This window comes from Phacochoerus africanus, chromosome 2, assembly GCF_016906955.1.
Source record: "Phacochoerus africanus isolate WHEZ1 chromosome 2, ROS_Pafr_v1, whole genome shotgun sequence".
Lineage (NCBI taxonomy): Eukaryota > Metazoa > Chordata > Mammalia > Artiodactyla > Suidae > Phacochoerus > Phacochoerus africanus.
The window spans coordinates 203,121,351-203,145,543 of NC_062545.1; the positions used below are offsets into that span (position 1 = coordinate 203,121,351).

The following is a 24,193-nucleotide window of genomic DNA, read 5'->3' on the forward strand; positions in this document are numbered from 1 at the left end:
CGCCCAGCTAAGGAAACTAGTTTTACAAGATGACACAAGGCTGAACACAAAAGCTAAAATAAATCTATTTTACACATACAGGTGTTTAAATTATCTGAATGATTAACATGTTCAGGTATTTGTATCGTCTAAGTTCTAAAGTAGATTTTACTAGACAGTTTGTCTCTGACAGTATTTCTGGCCTGTAGGGTTACACCTGACTTTAATTTAGTTCATAAAAGCAGTTATCAGTCATGAGGTGTCTCATAACTGACAGGCACCATTCAAAGTAGTTTATAAGTAGCTCTTTTATCCTTCACAATTCTATGAAGTACATGTTAGTATTACCTTATTTTTACAAATGAGAAAACTGATGCCAGAGGTTCTGGTTCAGAAGCACACACAGTTAAGCTGAAGAATAGAGATCTGATCCCAAGTAAACTGGTTTCAGATTGTGCGCTCTCGGATAACATGCTATCTTAAATTATTTAAAAGGTATCCTGACAGCAAAATCCAAAATTAAAAAAAAAAAGTAGGTTGCAAGCAATTGGAGTTACAAATGATTGAGAGTAGTGGAGGCATTATTAGCAAAGTGAAACAACTTTTCTTAAAACCTTACCTCAGCAGCAAGCTAGAGAGGGGAAGAGAGACCACATGCTTGGCCAGTTAATCTAACCCTAGATGCCACCCCAAGCCCTCATGATTTATTTTGGTGCACCTTCAGAAAGATTACGAACCTCTCTCGTTTTAGGGCAGAATGGCTCAGCCATTGGAATATGGCACACTCCTCTGGCACAGGAATGGTTTCCGTCATAGAAGGTCTGAGGCCTTTTGGTAGTCCTACAAAATAAAGTTTAAAAGGTTATTTTTTGGGGGGAAAAAAAAAAGAGCTTCCCAATGATACTTAGTTTTTCTGGCTCTGGGTTGGTGGTGACTTGCTTCGCAATAGGAATTTAAGTGCCTGTGGTCTGGTGGCTGTGACAGGATAACCACACTGAACTGTAGGTCCAACTCAACTGTGGGCTCAAGAGGCGGTGTAAAACACTGAAGAAGTCAATATGAAAAATTTCCATAATCTTGGACATAGAGGATTGTATAGTGAATCCCATATATATCTATTACCTAGATTTAATAGTTTCTTAAGTTTTATCAAACCTGCCTCATCTGTTAGCTTCTCCATGGCTGCAAATCCCAGACTTTGTCACTTCACTCAAAATATATAGATTATTTTCCATGGTAATGTCATTATCATATTTGATAAAAATGACATTAATTCCTTAGTATCACCTAATGTACAGACCATATGCAAATTTCCCTGATGTCCTCAAGGAGAAAAAAAAAATTTTTTTTAAACAGTTGCTTGGTTAGTTTCAGGTTCCAAACAAGGTCCAAACTTTGCATTTGATTGCCTTGTCTCTAAATTGAGAGTAAATCCTGCCTTCTACCACTAACCTTATTTTTTCATGCCTTTGACCTACTAAAGAAAGCAGCCATTCACCTTGCTCCACATTTCGGAATCATCTGCCACTTTGATGCCTTGCTTAGCTTATTCCTCTACCCACCATAATTAATTCTAAAGTCTCGTAAAAGTTCTAAAGTTCAACTTTCTGGTAAAACATTTTTGAATCCATGAGAGGCTAAAGTTAACCCAGTGCCAAGTCACCCAGCAACTTCTCACTCTAAGTTTCCCAAATAAAGCACTTTTTATATCCATCGTAATGTTCTAAACTTGAACTCATGAAAAAGAGTCCTCCTTTTCCTATAGGAGGGAGAGCAGAAGAGGGATGGGGCAAGGGAAAGCCAACAATGGAAGAAGGTATATCATTTCATGTCTACTCTGGGAGACAGCATGGAAAAGCATTTTGGTTCAGTTTACATAGCTGGCATGTCCACAAATAAAAGTGAACCTGTTACTCCCTCTGTGTCACATGCTAAACAGTGACACCAGCTGGCACCCAAGGCATCTCCTTCAAAGATGAGGCCTCAGAGCTCAGGAGGAATGAAAACCCAGTCCATGCTCCTCCCAAGCCCTTATCATATGTACCTTAAGGGAAAGGCTTAGTTAACCCCAAAGCCATTCCAGATGGAGTTGAAGAACAGGTCAAATGACTGTTTCAGCTTGTATAAACAGAGGCTTTTCTTTTTTTGGTAAAAGTGACCAATCAAATGGTGCCATGTATTCCAGCTCTGGTTTGGTTTCAGGCTTCAGTGAGTCAAGTATTAGCAACAATCCTATTTACCATGATTAAGTATGGAAACAGGGCCACAAAGCCCTTCAGCGGCTATACCCCAATAGAATCTATGCAATAACATCCCCATCTTAATCTGTCTTGGTCTATTTCCATCCTTTCTTTGCCTAATCACTCCTCTCTCTGTTCTGAACATTTACCTTAAGACATAATATGTATTAGTTATTCCTTATGTTATGCTACATACTTGTAATATTTACTGCCTACAGCTTTAATTCCCTCTCAAGTGGAACATTTTACATTTTTCTCTTTAAACGAAGCTCACTAACTCCTATCTCTAAGGCTTACAACAAACTGCCATATCTTTTTGATTTTTCATTTGTAACTAAAAAATATAGTGGTCATCCTCCCATTTATAAGAGTTTAATAAAGATTAAGTTATGGGGCCTCAGAGCACTGAACATTGTAGGAGGGATAGCCCTGAGAAAGAAATGAGACTTAATTCTAATAGTTTCAGGGTAATACTGTTAAGATCCTGGGAGGGAAGGTTCTGATGAGAAACGCCTCTTCACATAGGCAGCCCACCAGTTTGTGGTGTTCCACATTAACACACACTTGAGGTAAAGTAATCACCTAAATTTAAAATCACTATAAATAGTCCTATACAGCATAAAATGATGAGGCAAGACTATGCTGATTGAGATTCAGAATAGCGAGGTTTGCAATCACAAGTGACTGACAGATACCATGCAAGGGGAATTCTAAAATAAAAATGCGTGTAATTTTAAGACATCATACCCTTCCTCTTGAGGGTTTTGAAAGAGAAGTGAGAACTTCTACGACTCAGTAAGAAGCCAGGAATTAACTTGACAGTAATGTCTGACTGGGGGACCACTGCCCGATTGAGCTTATGTTGAAGGGATTCCTGCCTCTTTACTCCAGTTAAAAGAGCTCTTCTATGAACAGAACAGTAGCTTACCTTCACATGGAGTTTTCTGAAGGATACAGAAAAAATATAGGAAATGTAGTTTTGTACCTGGATTTGAATCTTGTTACTGATTTTTCATTTGGCCTTGAGAAAATAACTTAACCTCCCTGAGTTCTTTCTTAACAAGCCAAGTATTGGCAAAAGCATACTTATACCCTTGTTTAAATATGAAGAGGGCCACAAAAACCTCTAGCAGCTACATCCTAATTGACTGATGTGATAACTTCTCTGTTTTATATATCAAGTGCGTGAGTTTGGAGATAAATAATAATTGTTGCAAAGTACTACTACTATTGCCCTGACAATCAATGAGGGAGCAGACACAGCTCCTGGAACACAGTACTCACACAGGTCCCATAATAGATGGATGCAGGTGCAGCAGAAGCAAGCATATGGAGCAGAGCAATGGAAAACACCTGCATTTTTCTTGAGGGCAGAAAACAGGTTTGCAGCGATGCCCAGATGAGCACCTTTCACTGATAAAGGGGGCTATTAATGGGATCTCTTCTTCCTTTCCATTGAGAGATAGAACTGGAATCTATTTTATCCTATGGCCATAGGATAAAATTAGCCTTAGACAGTGTCAGACTGGCTGGATCTGTGGGGAAACTGTTGTTGAGGTCATGGGCGAGAAGAACAGAAAAGATCACACACCTCCTGGAAACAACCTAGACCAAGGACAAGAAAGATTACAGCTGGTGGCTCTATCCTACCAAGTTGTGAAAGTGGAATATGGTAGCAAGCACAATAATACTCCCGCCTCCCACAAATATCCATGGCCTTAATACCCAGAACCTATGAATGTTACCTTACATGGCAGAAGGGAACTGGGGCTACAAATGGAAGTATGGTCACTAACCAGCTGGCCTTAAAATAGACAGGTTATCCTACATTAACCACGTGGCCCAATTTCATCACAGCAGTCCTGATATGTGGAAGAGTCAGTGTCAGAGTAATGAGAGGGACTTGACCCACCACTGCTGGCTTTGATGGAACAGGGCCAGGAGCCAAGGATGGCAGGTGGCAAAGAGCAAGAAAAGAGATTCTCCTGAGCCTCCAGAAAGGACTGCAGCCCTGCTGACACTTTGATTTTAGCCGAGACCCATGTTAGACTCCTAACTTACAGAATAATATATTTGTGTTAAGCCATTAACTTTGTGGTCATTTGTTGGAGCAGCAATAGGAAACTAATACACAGGCTAACATGGTTTAACATATAGTTATTACAGTCTAATTTCTATGGTAACAAAGACCTGGTGCCAAAGGTCTGCCCCCAACCTGTGCTTCAATCAGCAAACCTTCCTAGCAATGCAAAAGGACTGCTAATTTCATCCCCCAGTCCTCATCCCATCAGCCTGGGGCACCCACTGGAAACAGACTTCAGAGTCTGCTTGACTGGCTGGCTCTACCCCTCCCTCACTACTGTGTGCTTCAGGAAATTCACTCTGACCTCTCTCCACCTCAATCTATATCAGTCTCCTCATATTTAAAATGGGGAATAATACTGCCTACCTTATACAGTTGAGGTGAAGACTGAAGGACACATGAAACAAGTGCTCAGCCCAAGTAACTACTACCAATGGAAAATCAGCTTCTGTACTTCTTGTCTGCCAACCTCAAGTCAAGGGTACCCCCCAAACAAGGATGTGCTAAGAAAAGTTAGGGTACAAACAACTAACAAACTGTCCATGGAAGAGTGAAGGAGACAAAGTTATGTTGTATACTGGCAAGAGAAATGGGTTCTCTTCTTCAAGGAGAGAAGAGTGGATACTTTCAGAAACAGCTGGGGAAGAAAGTCCAGAGAGAAAGACTGACTAGCAGGTTCTTTCTGGATCAAGACTTGAATTGGCGCAAAGACAGCCATCTGTTAATAATTTTCATCTGAGAAAATGCTGATTTGCAAACAAGTTGAGGGAAAACACTTATCCCACAGCAGAAGCAAACACATCCGCACACCTCTGAGGTGGTTTTGGAGCACAGCACATGTCTACAACAAGCCTCAGCACGCAGGAGCATGAGGCAATTAATTTACTGGCAAAAAGGGGCCAACGGCTTCTTGTAAGGAGTGTGGTTTCAGGGAAATAATTATACCCACATCACTTAAAAGCTATAAAAACAGTCTATCTAACGAGTGCCCCTAATTGGTGCCATAGAGGAGGAGAAAAAACGATTCATGCTTACATGCCAATGAGGCAACACTGCTCAGTAAATAGGTAACATAGTTTTTCCCTTCTTATTTTCTGTTTTTCATGGGGTCTTGATAAATGGACCAGTGTTAATTTTACCCTGTTACAAGGATGAAATCCTGGCTCTCACAAAGGTAGTAACAATCTGTGGGCTCCAGTCCCATTATCTGTAAAAGGGGATAATGGCTATGTAAGGGATGCCTCCTAGTGCAGTGATAATTAGCAGTACCGGGAACATAAAAGAACTGTAGAAGCAGTTACTGGTATTATTACTGAGCAGCTCTGCTTCCACCAGACTATCAGGGGCACAGCTCTCCGTCATATATGGAGTGTCAGCAAATCCTTATTTATAGCTCATGACACCCCACAGGAGGGCTGTTCAACCACTGCCTTAGGCTAATCACTCAGGAAATAGCACACATCCTGGCACATCTATCTAGAAAAATGCACTGTTTGGTACATTTATTCTTAGGATTGCAAACTGCAAAAGGGGAAGGCACGCATGTCTTAAACTTTAGTAATGTGTCAGAGATTACCTTTGTTTAGAGTTCTAACCAGCTCTACCAACAACAGCCATGCTCATGTTGATTATCCAGGGGCTAAGAGCATCTCAGGTGGGAAGAACTCAATATTCTGTTTTTCTTCATAATTACCCAGAAATAACTTGACTTCATGTTCAGAAGACCAGAGGTGACCAGGGATAGACATTACTATTTCACTGGGGGAGGGAAATGAGCAAGGATGTGAGGTACAAAAGCATGGAACAAACCATCACGAAGGGGACAAGATAGTTTTAAGTACACATCAAAGGCCATCACCATCAATAAAAAAAAAAAAAAGAACTAGGGGAAAAAATTACATCAAATTACAGGAAGAGCTGCGTAGCTGAAGTCTTCTACACAGACACAGCCCTTTTCCCTAGACTTCCTAGAAGTCTGCGTATGACCTGGTGCTCATCACTGCTCAGTAAGATGCTGGGGCAGGCCCTCCCAGAGGGTGGTGAATGTTTGGGCCTGGCTTCCAGCACTCCTGTGACTGTCTTCCCTTCTGTTCTATTTTTAGGGAGTAGTATGGAAACTAGCTTTGAGGGGAGTCAAGCCGGAAGAAGTAAACATGTTGAGAACTAACCCAGATGAGGGCAACAGTGACAGAGGGCAGGTGGATTCAAGGCACATGTGGGTACAACTTGGATACTGACTGGATGTAGAGGTGACAGGTCCACACCAATGACCACTGGGTAGACAGCAGCGCCACGGCATTACCAACTTCGTAACTTACCAAGTGGAGACGAGGCAGCTCAGGATGGGGGAAGGTGTGGGTTAGAAGACAACCAAGGGGGATAGTTTAATCTTGAATCACAAAATACGAGGTGTCTTTGGGACCTTGTTCTCTATCTAGGAGCCAGCATGGATCCCAAGTGGGAAGGCTGAACTGGAAGTCCAGGTATCAGGGATAGTTGAGGTCATAGGCTTTGGAAATGAATCCAAATTCGAACCCTGCAGATCCCACTTATTAGCAAAGGACCAATATTTCTGACTTTAAGTTCTCTCAACTGTAAATTGGTAAAACTATCCTTATGTATTTTACATAGGGTTAACTGACTTACGGTACCTGGCAGGAACTCAAACATTGGGAGCTTAAGAGCATTTTTTTAATAACAGGATAGAAGGTGAGGAAGTTAACAGAACTAGGTTGCATAGCAAATACAATAACCTCAAACAGGGAATAGTGGCCTCCACTTCAAGGACAGCTACAGTCATCAAGATGACAAAGAAGAAAAGGGATACAAGTGACTCATGAAGGAAGATGTCAAATTTATGCCCAATAGCATCTGCTTTCTTGTAAAGAGGCAGCATTCCTAACCAAGAGTGAAGGATACAGGCAGAGGGTTTAAGAGAACAGAAAGGGTTTAAATTAGCTGCAGACAAGATGGGAGAAAGAATTGAGCAAAGGCTTTCTGTATAATTCTTTATCATAAACCTCCACTTCTGCTAATAAGAACCCACACCCTGTTCGAGAGGCTGAGGATGTAACTGACATCATCGACACACACCTCAAACTCTGGCTGTCCTTCAAAGGGTGGGTTATAAGCACTTTGCACTGTGACACCATGGGGGAAGCCCAAGGCAGGGCTGAGTCTTTGAGAGAGGAAAATAAACTGACATAATCCCTTACCACTGTAGCTACAGCGGGACTTTCCTGATGAGTAAGCTTGCCATCACCGGCCAAAGCTCACCCCAACCCCCAACCTCTCCCAATTCTACAGAGAAAATAATTCTCTTAAGGGGTGGACATCAGAACTCTTAGGAATCAATCCAACAGCCTCATTTAGCAGATGAGGACACTACATGACACAGGAATTTGGGGGCAGAGCCAGGAAACAATTTTGGACGTCCTCACTTCCGAGCCCAGGCATTCTTCAAGGAGAACTTAACTGGAGGCCTCAGCCCAGTGTGTTAACAGTGTTTTGCAGAAAACACCTGGCATCAGGAAATTACATCCTGCTTTTTATCTTAATTTTTTGGTCATATTTTTCTCATTGTTTCAAAAAAAAAAAAAAAAATTCCTGATAGAGGCCACTATTTAAAAAAAAGAATCTTATTCTTATCCTCATGGATATTAGCCAGCCTCACCTTGAGGTATTTCTGGTAGCGACAGAAGCAGTTTAAGAGATCCTGCTAGTCTGCATTTTTTTTTTTACAAAAATCTAATATAATGTGGGCATCTTTCCAAACACTTTGCAGATCTAATTGTTCTTTTCATACATACATAATAAATATGATGAGCTGAATTCCCTTCAATGGTAATAAACAGGATTGGTGGTGAAGAGAAAGGTCCTGCATGGAAACTGCTGGAATCCCCTGCCCAAGTGCGCTTTCAGTGGCATAGTTACTAGTCTGTAGTTACTACAGACAGATGAATTTGTGGAGTAAGTAACAATAACCGGGTCAACATGGAGGTTATGTGTAACAGAAGAAAAACAGGAAGAGACAACAAAATGCCTCATGTTTTGAAAAAAGCAGCTACTGAGAAACAGTCCTCGCTTATTCTAATGGCCAAAACCTCACTAGAAATCACTTCTACAGTCCACTCTATAATGAGTCATTACAGCCAGCTTTTAAAAGTGGGTTGGGTGTAGGATTCAAAAGATGGTTATGTCTTCAGCAGCAAAGTTAAAAAGCAAAAACAAGACAAAAGCTAAGTAAATGCATACTCATGCCTCTAAATTGTTGAGAATTTGGTTAGTTTTATATGAGGTCCTCACCATGCCACAGGCAGGGAGGTTATTCTGTTACCAGGAGGCAAGGTAACAGCAGAACCAATGAGCAAGTAAGGCCGCTGGCTCTTCCAGCTGCTCCCTGGACAATGGCAAATAGACACGGAGGATCAGAAGACACAGGGATGGAGGCAGCTATAAAGCCTAATAGGGAAACAATTTGAAAAGCCTTATTGGAACACTGAGAGTAGCTGAGCTTTTAGGCTGCTGCCTGTTTCATCTGCAAAGCTAGATTCTAAAAGGGGAATATACTTTGATTCCCTATGAGGTCTTTTCTTTCCCTTACTCAGAGAATTTTGCTTCCCTACCAGTGACACTGTGAGAGCCAGGTGTACCCTGTACAAAGAGTTGTACCATAGGAAAACCACCTCAAATTATGAATCTTGGGAGTATCTCCCTTATATGATCCTTTTAAAGTTGAAATAGTCTCACAACTTTCTTTTAAGTTAGATGAAGTTTCAGTCAGATAAGTTCTCTCCCCAATTCAGGCCCATTGTTAACAGTGTTTTATTCTGAATTACCAAATGATTCATGACTCTCACACTTGGGACCCTACACCAATGCAGAGAAAAAGAATTAATCAGGGAGTTCCCGTTGTGGCTTAGTGGAAACGAACCCGACTAGTAACTCTGAGGATGCGAATTAGATCCCTGGCCTCACTCAGTGGGTTCTTCTATCACCAGGAGGCAAGGTAACAGGGTTAAGGATTCTGGGATTGCCTTGAGCTGTGGTGTAGGTCACAGACACTGCTTGGATCTGGCGTTGCTATGGCTGTAGTGTAGAGGCTGGCAGCTGTATCTCCGAATCGACTCCTAGCCTGGGAACTTGCATATGCCGCAAGTGTGGCCCTAAAAAGACAAAAAAAACCCACGAAAACCAGAAAGGGATTAATCAAAGATAGTACGGCAGGGGGTACAATACACTAAGGACACTTACACTTAACTTGTGGGCGAGCCTCTTACGAGTTCTCGGGATAAGTTACTATTTTTAATTTTTGGTTTGTAAAGAACATTACACATGGGGTCCAAGAAGGGAGGAGTCAGGAAACTTTGCCATGTGTAACACACATAGGAAAATGACAACACATCCTTTTGCATTTGTTTCAGGTACACATACATTTTGCTCTTTACAGTTGTCCTAATCACAAAGGAAAGATTATTTTCACTTAAAATATTAGCCAAGGTTATTTCCTTACATGTTTGAGAAACAGATGCAAGAACTGAGTACACACACCCAAAAATACTCGAACCACTCCCCTCCCCACGTGTCTGCTGTTCTATTTCTCCACATCAGCTACACTCAGGAATTCTCTTTTCTCATGCCCAGGCTTTCAAGTTTTCACAGGCTGGGATATAGCCTGAGCAAACCCAGTGATTTTCAGAAGGGAATGATCTTATTTTCCTACAAGGGCTTCCCCCTGTCAGACTCCTTTAAGAATATCTTTCATTTTTAGAATATGGAAATCTAATGATTTTAAAAACAGCCATAAAGATCAGGGCTATCACTCTTGAGTCTTAATAACCTCTGAGGTATGGTTGATCTGGGTTCGTGTTTTCTTTCCCCTGCGCTGGGCACTGAGGGCAGAGAAAGCAAGGTACTTTAGTTCTGCCAACTGTTAAAAGAATAATAGTCATACTCTTCCATTTTGATTATTTCTTTATCATAAATGTATGTCAGGGAGATTAAAACAATCCAGTTCTTCTAGCCTTGGAAAACACTTTAGGATGAGGATATGTTTTTAAGATAGTATGCTGTCAATGTTATTGCAGTAGGCAAATACATGTTTCCAGACCAGTCTCTGGAGAAGAATCCATGGATGTTAGTGCAAGGAAAAGGACCTTAAGTAATGGAATTCAACCAGTAATTTTGCAGAGAAAACCAAAGGCCACATAGGTAAAGTGACCTGCCAGAGGCCAGAGAGAGCCAAGACAAACCTAGTCCAGTGCTCCTGCCCCCACAGTTTTAATCCACTGCGGAGCTTGGTAGGATGTTGCAATTCTATCAGACAAGTTGAGGCTGTGAGTACAGCCATGGGAACTCAGGCTACCAACAGCATAGCCTCCAGCTCACTATTTGTACCTGATGACAGGACCAAGTAGAGGTTCAAGTGCCTGACTCAACACACTAAAATTTACTGTTAAAATAAAGAAGTGCTATCAGTATACCAACACATAGGGCCTTTCTCACAAGGCAAAACATTCTGATTCTCCTCTCCTATGAGACATTCGAACATACAGTGAATCAGGTACAAGTTCAAGCCTGGTTAACAGAAACCACATGGTTCAACCAGAAAGTGTAACATGCTCCTCAATATCAACATAATGCAAGTCATATAAGTAATTTAAAATTTTATAGCAGCCACATCAAAAAAATATCAAAAAGTATTAGCTTGAATATTTTATGTAACTTAGTATATGAAAAATGTTATTGTTGCATCAGTAATCAATATAAAATTTGAGATTTCACTCTAAATGATATTTCCTTAGGGGATCCTCCTTTTAACAGATCTTTTCTTCTGTTGTTACCAAGTGATGTTAACTAGTAGACATACTCCAGCCAACAATGCCTATACTCACAGTAAAGGCACCTTTTATTGGGCAGGTAACACATACTAAATTCCATAAAAAGTGCTTACTAGAGACTCAGAACTACCAAGGTAAGACTAAGGAGGCAGGTTATCCACATAGCGCACATAAGAGAAAACAGATACTAGAAGATTTTTAGGTTACACAGCTAAGAGTGCCAAAACAGAATGAAACCAGATCTGATGGCAACACCTGTTCTCTTTCTCTGCTCCATCTTTCTGCCCCAAGTGCTTTCTTGAGAGAGGTGGTATGTGAGACATCTACATTTACTACACATGAGAAAAAGACTTGCGAAATGCAACAGTGTACAGTAATACCACTTAAGTAACAAAATTAATCCCATGCTTTAGTATCCAAGCCAGACTTTTCTTTCTAATATCATCTCTAATACTTTATAAATCCAGATCATTCCAGAGTTTTGTGCACTGCATTGTTAAAACAACCATACTATATCCATTTTCTTAAGTCATTACCTCCAAACACATTGACTTGACAGTGTTAGAGATTTTTGATAAAGAGGTCCCCTAAACACTGCCTAGAGATACCATCTACATAACAAATGCTGAGCCTCAGGTGGTCATTGATGTGGCAGGCCACTTAATAGAATTTCTTATAGATACTGGTGCAACCTTCTCCATCTTAACCCAAAGGATTGGAAACCTTAATAAGCATCAGAGTACATAATGGGGCTGTCAGGGAAGAGGCAAGGGCACACTTTCCTGGAGCCCCTCTTGTGCAACATCAATGGCCAGCTGATTTTACATTCCTTTCTGTTTGTGCCTGATTGTCCCATCCCTTTAATAGGAAGAGATCTATTAATTAAGTTAGGGGTCACTCTGTTTCTCCTCATTACCAAATGGTTCTAACAGAAAACAGAGAGGAACTGATTGAATCTGAAGCTGAGGTAGAAGCCGTAGTGGACCCTGGAGTGTGGAATGTTGAGGTTCCAGGCTTGGCCAAAGATAATCAGTTGAAACCTGGGCAGGAATATCCCTGCAAAAAGCAGTACAAATGGGACCTAATCAAACTTAAAAGTTTCTGCACAGCAAAGGAAACCCTAAGCAAAATGAAAAGACAACCCACAGAATGGGAGAACATCTTTGCAAGTGAATCAACTGACAAGGGATTAATCTTCAAAATTTATAAACACCTTCTGCAGCTCCATACCAAAAAAAAAAAAAAAAAACCCATCAAAAAATGGGCAGAAGATCTAAACAGACAGTTCTTCAAAGAAGACATATGGATGGCCAAAAAACACATGAGAAGATGTTCAACATCACTCATTATTAAGAGAAATGAAAATCAAAACCACTATGAGGTACCACCTTACACCAGCCAGAATGGCCATCATCCAAAAGTCTACAAACAGTAAGTGCTGGAGAGGGTGTGGAGAAAAAGGAACCCTAGTACACTGTTGGTGGGATTGTAAATTGGTGCAACCACTGTGGAAAGCAGTATGGAGATTCTTCAGAAAACTAAAAATAGAACTACCATTTGATCCAGCAATCCCACTCCTGGGCATCTACCCAGAGAAAACCATGGCTCGCAATGACACATGTACTCCAGTGTTCATTGCAGCACTATTTGCAATAGCCAAGACACGGAAACAACCACAATGTCCATCGACAGAGGAGTGACTAAAGATGTGGTACATATACACAATGGAATATTACTCAGCCATTAAAAAGAACGAAATACCAGCATTTTTTGCAATATAGATGGACCTAGAAATTATCATGCTAAGTGAAGTCAGCCATACAATGAGACACCAACATCAAATGCTTTCACTGACATGTGGAATCTGAAAAAAGGACAGACAGAACTTCTTTGCAGAACAGATGCTGACTCACAGCCATTGAAAAACTTATATGGTCTCCGGAGGAGACAGTTTGGGGGGTAGGGGGCATGTGCTTGGGCTGTGGGATGGAAATCCTGTGAAATCAGATTGTTATAATCATTATACAATTACAGATGTGATAAATTCGTTTGAGTAATAAAAAATATATACATATATTAAAAAAAAAAAGGCAGTACCCCTTAAAATCAGAGGTAGATGAGAATACCGTTAAGACCCTGACTCATTTATGGAGAGAGGGTTCCCCAAAGGTGAGGTGCCACCCACATACCAGAAAACTATGGGAGTCAAGGGACCCAAAGGAGACAATGGTACACCCAGTCCCCAAGTTTTCCAAGGCCCCCCTGGTGAGCTTGGAGCCTCAGGTCCCATGGGTCCCTGTGGTTCCCTTGACCCCCTTGGCAAGAATAGTAAAGTTAGAAAGCCTGGTAGCCCTGTGAAAATGGAGCTCCTGGTCAGATGGGCCCTGATGGTGAGAGAGATCACAGTGGACCCCCTGGCCCTGCTGGTGCTTGTGGAAATGATGATGCTACTGGTGTTGCTAGACCACCTAGTCCCCCGGGCCCTGGTGGTCCTTCTGGCTTCCCTGGTGCTGTTGGTACTAAGGATGAAGTTGGTCCCTGAGGAGCCCCTCTGGACCTTGGGCATCAGTGGTCCCCCTGGTCCCAGGAGCAGCAGCAGTAAACCTGGTGCTCCTGGCAGCAAAGGACAGCCTGGCCACACTAGTATTCAAGGCCCCCCGGCCCTGCTGGAGAAGAAGGCAAGCAAGGAACCCAGATCTGCTAGCCTGCCTGGACCCCCTGGCGAATGTTGTGGACTGAGTGCTGCTGGAGAGCCTAGCAAAGCTGGAGAGTGAAGCATTCCTGGACCTCCTGGCACTGTTGGTCCTGCTGGCAAAGATGGAGAAGCTAGAGCGCAAGGACCCCTGGACTTACTAGCCCCACTCTAGCAAAGCCAGTGAACAGGGTGTTTCTGGAGACCTTGGTGCTCCTCACCCCTCTGGAGTAAGAGGTGAGAGAGATTTCCCCAGCAAACATGGTGAGCCTGATCTCCCTGGCCCTGCTGGCTTCACTGGCCCCCCTGTGCAGATGGCCAACCTGGTGCTAAAGGTGAACCTGGTGATGCTGGTGCCAAAGTTGATGCTGATCCCCTTGGCTCCACTGGTGACATTGGTTCTTCTCGACCCAAAGGTTCTCAGAGAAGTGCTGGTCCTCCTGGTGCTACTGGGTTCATCATACACTGTTTAATCTCTAAGGTAGCTGGGAAAATAATGTTAACCAGAGTGACACTGGCTTACAGCCCTCCCAACAGGAAAGGGACAGTTAGCCATGTGTTTTACTCCTTCCCTAGGCATGCCTACACCTTATCTCAGCAAAAAGTAGTTACTGAATTGTCGTCTCCCAATATCGTCTTTAAGCATAAAGGGGTAAAACACCTGGAGGGGGGAATGATAGGGATGGAGTAGGCACAGGTAATTGCAGAAGTCCCAATAAAGGATCATAGAGAGGGAAATCTAGGGGACTTGGGGAGATCACTGTAAGTCAATAAATTGCTCAAGAAAGCCATCAGAACAAGGCAGGCTTGCTTCACTAGTGGAGGTGCGAGAACTGCCTCAGATTGTTGGGTGGGGGATGGGATGAGGCCTGTGTTCAGATTCAGACCAAGGGCAGGAGTATGAGGACCACCCTTCTGCTGATATGAATACACACCTTACCAGATACCAAGGAGGAGCTAGTAAAGAAAGAGGTGGTCTTTTCTGATTGCCACTCCCCTTGGATGATAAAACTGTAACCCACCAGATCCTCAGGGCAGAGCTTCCATGCCTGCCTGCATGCACCTCTCACAAGCATCCTAAAAAGGGCCCCTAAACACAAATTCCAGCCTCCCCCTCCCTTTGAATGATCACAATCATTCAGTCACTCAAAAACACTGATAGAGCAACCACAGGCCAGGTAGTGCTATGGGTGTTGGCAGTCAAGTGACAAGCAAGACAGATGGGGTCTGAGCCCTCACATGGTTTACATCCTAGAGGGAAAGATGAAAAAATGTATATATGTAGAGTGTCAGATACAGAAAAATGACAGGAAAAATGGAAGGAGAGGAGCATGCAATGATTTTAGTCAATCCTCATTATATATTAGGTTGAACCACATGAAATTACTGATATTCAGCCATTTTTAGCTTACAAAATAGGGAGTTTCACTTGGTTCAAGCTGATAGCTTAATTTTAATAGGAAACTATCAAGAATGCTTCTGACGGACTGAGATCATAATCAACCCCTAAAAAGCAGAAGACACATCAAACTGAACTAAATAAACCTTCCTTTGGTAACAGGTGAGGTAGGAGAGATGTTGGGTAGAGTGGACTCAGAGCTGACAGACCAGAAGAGCAGGATGGATGGAGGTGGTCTGGGTGACTGGATGAGGGATGCTGATGAGAGCTACTAAGTGGTTTACTCTCTACAGTACTTCTCCCCACTGCTCCGGCTCAAGTCAAGTAAGAGCACAGTCACCACTCTCCATCTAGAGCACCCCGGGGCTTGCTTACTTCCACCAGGAATGGGCATGGGAGTAGCACATGGATGGGATACCCCAGAAACCACCCACTCTCTCGTGTGATTTCCTCAACTGCTAAATGCAGAGAAAGCCCAGGATCTGGGCAGTCCATTAGTGTTCAGTATTTTGGTGAAGCACAGTATATATGCCTTGTGCAATTAAGTAACCAAAAATCCCTAGCTTCTGAACCAACTATTGATCTTAACATCATGAAAAGACATTAAGTGTCTCCAGATATGATGCAGAGATTTTTGCCAAGAATTTGAATCTAATTCTCTTCAGGCTGCTAGAGTTAAGCTCTGATTTATGGTAAACACAGGGGACAGAGGAAGACACTGAAGGATACAATCAGCAAAATCCAGCACATGGGAAAACTATGGGACAAGGAAGGGAAAAAGGGGGTGAAACCTCTAGAAAGGACTAAGGAGTGGACCTTCTCTGGACTCTCATTTGAACAAACCAGCTATTAAAAAAAAAAAGAAAAAGGAGTTCCCATTGTGGCTTAGTAGTAACAAAGCCAACTAGTATACGCAAGGATGAGGTTCAATCCTTGGCACCCCACTCAGACGGTTAAGGATCCAGTGTTGCCATGAGCTGTGGTGTAGGTTGCAGATGCAGATCAGATCCTGCATTGCTATGGCATAGGTGGGTACAGCTCTGATTTGATCTCTAGCCTGGGAACTTCCATATGCCACAGGTATGGCCCCAAAAAGACCAAAAAAAAAAAAGTTTGTGAGATCATAAAGAAAAAAGAACACTGCCTAGACATCTAATACTAAGGAAATACTAAGTAATTTGTTTTTTAAAGAGTTCTTATCTTTTTAAAATTTATTTATTTATTTATTTTTTTGCTTTTTAGGGTTGTACCTGAGGTATATGGAAGTTCTTGGGCTAAGGTTCAAAATCAGAGCTGCAGCTGCTGGCCTATGCCCCAGTCACAGCAAAGCAGATCTGACCCGCATTTGTGACCTAAACACAGCTTGAGGCAATGCCAGCTCCTTTAACCCACTAAGCAAAGCCAAGGATTGAATCCACATCCTCATGGATACTAGTCAGGTTCTGAACAAGCTGAGCCACAATGGGAACTCGCAAGTTCTTGTCTTTTGAAGCTAAACACTGATAAATGTTGAAGCTGGGAATGAAAAATTGGGGAGTTCATGGTGAATATTCTATTTTGTGTATGTTTAATTAAATCCTACAAGAAAAAGGTTAAAACAGTCTGTGGGTCTGCGCCCCTGCCCCCAAGTCCCCACACACTGTCCATTTGAACTGGGAATGATCTTACAAAAGCCTAAAGCATTTTAGATGACTGCTCACCTGTCAATGAACTGATCGATAATGATAAAATCGCCGGGCTGAATCTCTTCCTTCAAGGAACCACAAGCTGTGGTCACTATGATATGTGTACAACCTTCTTCTTTCAGAGCCCAGATGTTTGCCTGATAGTTGACTTTTGAAGGCATAATGGTATGTTGCCTCCCATGCCTAAGGAAAGAAAATAAATGTAGAAGAGTAAGCAGGGCATTTTAATACTGTTGGAAAAGAAAACTCACCTACAGTACTGCCGCCTTCCAGGCCTTTCCACCAAAGTGCTTTCCTTGGCAGAGAAAGAATGAGAACAGGTCAGACAATAACCAGCCTACTCTCTTTGGTTTTAAAGTGCTGGCTTGCTTTACATTATGTTTGGAGTTCCCGTCATGGCTCAGTGGTTAACGAACCCAACTAGCATCCATGAGGATGTGGGTTCAATCCCTGGCCTCGCTCAGTGGGTTGAGGATATGGCGTTGCCGTGAGCTGTGGTGTAGGTTTGACATGGCTCAGATCTCGAATTGCTGTGGCTGTGGCGTAGGCCAGTGGCTACAGCTCCGATTCGACCCCTAGCCTGGGAACTTCCATATGCCACTGGTGTGGCCCTAAAAGACAAAAAAAAAAAATTAAAATAAAAAATACCTTACATGTTTATTCTCTGGTCAAGAACAGGTCATAGCTTACCTAGAATTCACTCTCCAGGAAGACATGCCATGTCTATCCTGTGGGGCACCAATACCCCGAAATCTGAGGCATCTGTCTCACATAAGCTATGACCCACAAAACAAGGGGTACCCGTGAAGAAACGCACGAAATTAAAATAGAACCCCCAGCTTCCAGTTTAATCTCTCTATTCTTTTCTGATTGATCACTTGACTAAGTTAGTGAAACATTTAAAATACTCTATTTCCCGGTCATTTATGTTGACACCAGCAGATACGATTCAAGAATGGATCGCGTTATACATCACCACTGTTATGGGCTGAATTATGTCCCCTCCAAACCAGTCCATCAAAATGTGACCATATTTGGACAGTGTCTTTAATGAGGTAATTAGGGCAGGTTTGAATTTAACATGAATGATGTCATTATGAAAGGAAATCCAGACACAGACATACACAGAAAAGAACATTTGACAACACAGGGAAAAGACGGCCATCTACAAGCAAAAGAGATGCTTGGAACACAGCCTTCCCTCCTACCCTTGGAAGGAACTGACGCTGCTGACCCCTTGACCTCTGGCCTCCAGAACTTCAAGGAATCAAACTTCTGTTTCCACCTACTCTGTAGTACTTTATTATGGCAGTCCCAGAAGATTAAGACAACCACTAATGATTTCCTGTCACATTTCAAATAAAATCCAAACATCTCACCATGGCCCTTGTGTCATCTAGGCCCAGCCTATAAGTGGGAACTTCAGCTCTTAGCTTTATCTCTTCCCACCTTTGCTCAATGTCGCTAGCCTCACTGCTCAGGTACACTCATTCCTGCTCAAGCTTGATGTCATGTCACTTCCCCAGAGAGGTGCTTTCCACAGTCTTATTAATTAGAAGATAAAAGATGAAAAAGAACAGAAGAAAGCATTTTCCTCTTACAGCTAGAATGGAACACAGAGCTTCAATTTTAGTTAAATCGCCATATCACTTATAAGATTAGGTCCCAACCTAAGGGAGGTTGGTGAAATCTTTAATTTCCAAAGTCAATAAAAAGTACCCCAAAACTGTAAGTGATAAATAAAGACAACTCAGATGCTCTGGCTCCACAAACATATTAAAAACTCAATTCTGGAAAGAGTAATGATGCAGGTATGAGTTAAATTCTCCTTTTGCAATAACATTCAAATGCTTAAAATACCTTACCTTGCAAGGAGGACACAGTCGACATTCTTTATCTTTCCCAAAATTAAAGCATCAGAAGGCTGCACATAATAAAAAATGGTTACAACTCAGTGATTTGAAAACATATACAGAAACAATTAAAAATCTGCCATTTAAATTATTCAACTGCAGGAGAATTCAAAGAAACTTGAGGTTTAAAGATATATTTTTAAAAAAGTAAGAGTCTAGATTTTATCAATCAATTACTCAATATTTACCAAGCCCTGTACCAGCACAATGATTCATAAAACTTAGAACGGTGTGTGGGTAGGTACCATCTAGTAAGATCTATTTGTAGCAAGCACCCTGGGGACTCTTATGCCAGACTGATCACACACAGATATGTCAAAAGTATTTGGCAGGTTCGAGGACAAGCGTGAGAGCAAAATGCAGAAGGAATAGGAGGCCACTGTCAGGGAATTTAAGAACTTAGCACTGGAACCATTTGCTATGTTAACCAGGTCTAGGATGACCACAGGATGACCTCAGATAACGAAGGGAAAGGTCCTGAGAAGCTAGGAAGTTAAGAAAACATGAGGCTAGGAAGTAAGCAGGCTGACAGCAGGACCTGGCTAAAAAGAAGGGTTTGGTAGGGACTACCATATGCAGAGATCTTGATAGGAGGATCAGAGGAACGACAACCCTTGGAAGTAGCCCTGTGGAATTAGGAGCAGGCAGATACCCTCACTCTGGCTGGATGACACAAGGAATAGGAGAACAAACAGCCTCCTTTTAATAGAGGAAGAGGGGTGTTTTATTTCCAATTTAGTTACATAACTGTGTTCTCAATTTCCAAGAAATTCCCCTTTGGACCAGGGCTTCCTAAAAAAGGCCACTTGACATTTCCTCCTATTTGTTAAAGGCTGTGGTATGACCAATAGGCCCCAAAATAGAAGCTGATTTAAATGCAGAGATCTGGGGAAGACAGTTCCTGTGTCTGAAATGAGCATCTGGCTTCTAGGGATATTAACTGAGAAGTTTTTGGTATGTATTTAAAAGCCATGTGCTCAGTAGTCAAGTCCAGGGCATTCTTAAGGACACTGTTTCAGTTGGTGGAACCCGTCTCAGCCTGGGCCAGGCAGCCCTGTGCTGACAAGACAAAAGCAATTAATTTTTTTTTTAACTTAAAAATCAAGGAGAAGGAATAAAGCTAGTATGTCTCCACTAACTTGATATTAACCTTGCCAAATGGAGTATCCACATATTTTTCAGTTCTTCCTTCTAAGATTTCTGGATCATCCAGGCCTGTGCCACCAATTATTCCAATCTAAGGGAGACAATAAAAGATACCACATTCAATTGTTGTTTCAGAAACAACAATTGTTTTTGTTCAGAAACAAAATCATTATCTTAAGCAAATTCATTCATTCATATTCATATACTCTTTTCCATTCCTACTAAGCCCTAGTTCTTGTAAAAAACCTAAATATCACTGAAAAGCAATCATTTATTCACCAGTCAAAAGCTTTCTATATTCCAGGAATGAAAGCAAGAGTCACCTTGTTTGGATTAAATCATATTTTTGTTGACTATGTGAATAACATATTAGCACAGAAAGGAACTTTAACTAGCTTAAGTTATAAAACCAAACCTAAAAATAGATAAATTGGAAAGTATTTTATTTTTAGTGAAAGTACAGTTGATTTACAATGTTGTGCCAATTTCTTCTGTACAGCAAAGTGACTCAGTTATACACACATATATAATTTTTTATATTCTTTTCCATCATGGTCTATCCCAGAAGAGTGGATATAGTTCCCTGTGCTATATACAGTAAGAATTTTTGTTGGAAAAGTACTTTCTAACCAGTTTTATTATCTCTACTAAATGAGCAATAGAATAAATGTTCAAATAACTACTAGGATAGAAAATATTCACTATTTCCATTTGGTCAGGATTTCTCTTCATTATCCCACTTAATAAAGAAATGAGACATTTTCTTTCTTATTCCACTAAAGTCACAAAGCTGTAAGGGATCACAAACAGAGGAGTCTGAAATAGCATGAAAAATTAGCCTCATATATATTTATGAAATCAAATGGCATGCAAATATACACAAATCATTCATATGTAAATATAATAATACATGTAAATTTAAGTAATTCAAAGGGCCGTAGTTCTACTTTTTTAAAAAAAAGTGTTGTATTGCACTTTCCAGAGATTAACTTAATTGTCCTTATTGTCAGGGGTTAATTTGAGTTAAAAAAAAACCTAGTTATTATCCTCTAATCTAATTTGATGATTAAAACACACAAACAAAAATAATTACAAAGATAACTGATTATATTAACTAAACTGTTACCTAAGAATTAAGTAACTGAAACCATCAGAATGATTTCCTAATTAGGAAGAGTTGATACTTCCTTTAGCAAAATGATATTTAAATGATCAGTAATGGGCTACAGAGATGACTCTTCAATAGTAACCTAATGAAAGTCACTTGTACACTTTTTTCAATGAAAATCTGTTAAAATTACCCAATGAATTTTATTACATTTATAGTTGTATAACAATCATCACAACCAAATTTTATAGCATTTCCATCCCAAACTCAGTGTACCCCCCCCAACCTGTCTCATTTGGAAACCATAAGTTTTTCAAAGTCTGAGTCAGTATCTGTTCTACAAAGAAGTTCACTGTGTCCTTTTTTTAGATTCCACATGTAAGTGATAGCATTTGATATTGGTGTCTCATTTTCTGACTGATTTCACTTAGCATAATGTTTGGGTCCACCCATGTTGCTGCAAATGCTGTTATTTCTTTCCTTTTAATGGCTGAGTAATATTCCATTATGTATATGTACCATATCTTCTTTATTCACTCCTCTGTCAATGGACATTTGGATTGTTTCCCTGTCTTGGCTATTGTATATACTGCTGTAGTGAACATGGGAGTACATGTGTCTTTTTGGGTCATGGTTTTCTCTGGATAGGTGCCCAGGAGTGGGATTGCTGGGATCAAATGGTAGTTCTATGTTTAGTTTTCTGAGGAATCTCCACACTGTCAATGAAAACCTTTATATTGGCTGTCACTTGAGTGAAATTTCTACTCAACAGAAGAAAGTAGCTCCTCGAGAAAAAAATATTTTCAAAGTTAAGAATTAACTGAACATCTGAATTAAATAATTTTCAGATCAGGTTATACAAGTTGATTTATACTAATATTTTGGGAAACAGTTACCTCTCTGGCCTTATTTCCTAGAAAAGTAAATCAACCAAAGTAAGAAAAAGGGCAGTTAGTAAGATTTTTTAGAGTACTGCAGGTTATATGATTTAGTACTTTGAAAGCATCTCCACAACTTTCTTACATGGCTAAACCAGTTCTTTTTTTTTTTTCCCAGTTGATTTATAATGTGTCAATTTCTGCTGTAGAGCAAAATGATTCATATATACACACACACACACATTTTTAAAAAAATACTATTTTCCATCATGGACTATTTCAGGAGATTGGATATAGTTCCCTGTGCTACACAGTAGGACCTCATTGCTTATCCATTCTAAATGCAAAAGTTTGCATCTATCAATCACAAACTCCCAGTCCATCTCATTCCACCCTTCCCCTTGGCAATGACAAGTCTGTTCTCCACATCTGTGAGTCTGTTCCTGTTTGGTAGATATGTTCATTTGTGCCATATTTTAAATTACACATGTAAATGATGTGTTATGGTATTTGTCCTCTTTCTGACTTACTTCACTTAGTATGATTATCTCTAGTTGCCTCCATGTTGCTGTGAATGCCATTATTCCATTCTTTTTAATCGCTGAGTAATATTCCATTGTGTCCATGTACCACTTAATTCATTCATCTGTCGATGGACATTCACATTGTTTCCATGTCTTGGCTACTGTGAATGGTACTGCTGTGGACATAGGGGTACATGTATCTTTTTTTTTAATTTTTTTTTGTCTTTTTGCCATTTCTTGGGCTGCTCCTGTGGCATATGGAGGTTCCCAGGCTAGGGGTTGAATTGGAGCTGTAGCCACAGGCCTATGCCAGAGCCATAGCAACGCGGATCCAAGCCACATCTGCAACCTACACCACAGGTCATGGCATTCCAGATCCTTAACCCACTGAGCAAGGCCAGGGGTCGAACCAGCAACCTCATGGTTCCTAGTCGGATTCATTAACCACTGAGCCATGATGGGAACTCCACATGTATCTTTGAATGAATGTTTTGTCTTGGACATATACTCAGGAGTGGGATTATTGGATCATAAGGTAATTCTATATTTAGTTTTCTGAGGAACCTCCATACAGTTTTCCAAGGTGGTTGTACCAATTGACATTCCCACCAATGGTGTAGGAGAGTTCCTTTTTCTTTACTCCCTCTCTAGCATGTTATTTGTAAACTTAATGATGGCCATTCTGACCAGTGTGAGATGGTGCCTCATTGTGGTTTTTATTTGCATTTCTCTAATAATTAGTGATGTTGAACATCTTATCATGTGTCTACTGGCCAACTGTATGTCTTTGGAGAAATGTCTGTTTAGGTCTTCTGCCCATTTTTTGATTTTTTTTTTTTTGATGTTGAGTTGTAGGAGTTGTTTGTATATTTTGGAGATTAAGCCCTTGTTGGTTGCATTATTTGCAACTATTTTCTCCCATTCCATAGGTGGTCTTTTCTTTTTTTAATGATGTCTTTTTTTTTTTTTTTTTGCTGTGCAAAAGCTTTCAAGTTTGATTAAACAAGTTTGTGATGTTGCTGCCACCTCATGGTACACTGTTGAAACTACAGGTTACTTATTCTATCCAACACAACATTTTCCTATTTTGTTACAACTTAACATCATAGGTAGTGAAAGACTAACCAATATAGCAGTTTTCAAATCAACAGAATGTTCATTTAAATCAGAGGGGTTTAAATCACTCTAATTTAGTAGAAATTTAAAAAATCACATTGTCTTGTGAAATCCTAATCCTTCTTCCAGCAGGCGTCTCTATTTTATCATTTCATGTACCTCTGAAGCACCACAGATCATAGTGGAGATGGGGTTGGTGTAGGAGATGTAATGAACTGTCTAGCTCATGTCGTCATCTCAGACTGCTGAACTGAGTTGCTAACTCAGAACTCATTCTTAGCCTAATCTTCAGGGATTCTGCAATGCATGGAAACTTCTGGTTTTTGGTTTGCCTTTTTTAAAAAAAATACTTACTACACTTTGACTTGGCTATTTTTGGCTGTTCCCCTGAGCCATGGCATCTCTCATTCTGGATTCAACACTAGTCTCAGACTTATATATATAACTTGGTTTAGAAACCACCCTCTGTTTAGGCAAGCCAGCCCAGCATTACAGCAATAAATAACAAGTACTAACTGGGGGAGTTCCCACTGTGGCTCCATGGGTTAAGAACCTGACATAGCATCCTTTAGGAGGGGGGTTCAATCCCTG

At 40.9% G+C, this 24,193-nt stretch overlaps 1 protein-coding gene across 2 annotated transcripts in view; it reads right to left on the minus strand.

Moving 5' to 3' along the window:
• Positions 1–24,193, minus strand: part of MTAP (methylthioadenosine phosphorylase) — a 51,560-nt gene that overhangs the window by 19,469 nt on the left and 7,898 nt on the right. For both annotated transcript variants that reach the window (XR_007133221.1, XM_047767555.1), the window contains exons 2-5: positions 19,981–20,067; positions 18,783–18,841; positions 16,933–17,100; positions 717–819 (exon numbers count right to left, since the gene is read on the minus strand). Coding sequence is in view for 1 of the 2 variants with exons in the window: in XM_047767555.1 (XP_047623511.1) it covers positions 717–819; positions 16,933–17,100; positions 18,783–18,841; positions 19,981–20,067 (417 nt within the window). In the remaining variant the exon portion in view is untranslated. The remainder of the gene's footprint in view (positions 1–716; positions 820–16,932; positions 17,101–18,782; positions 18,842–19,980; positions 20,068–24,193) is intronic.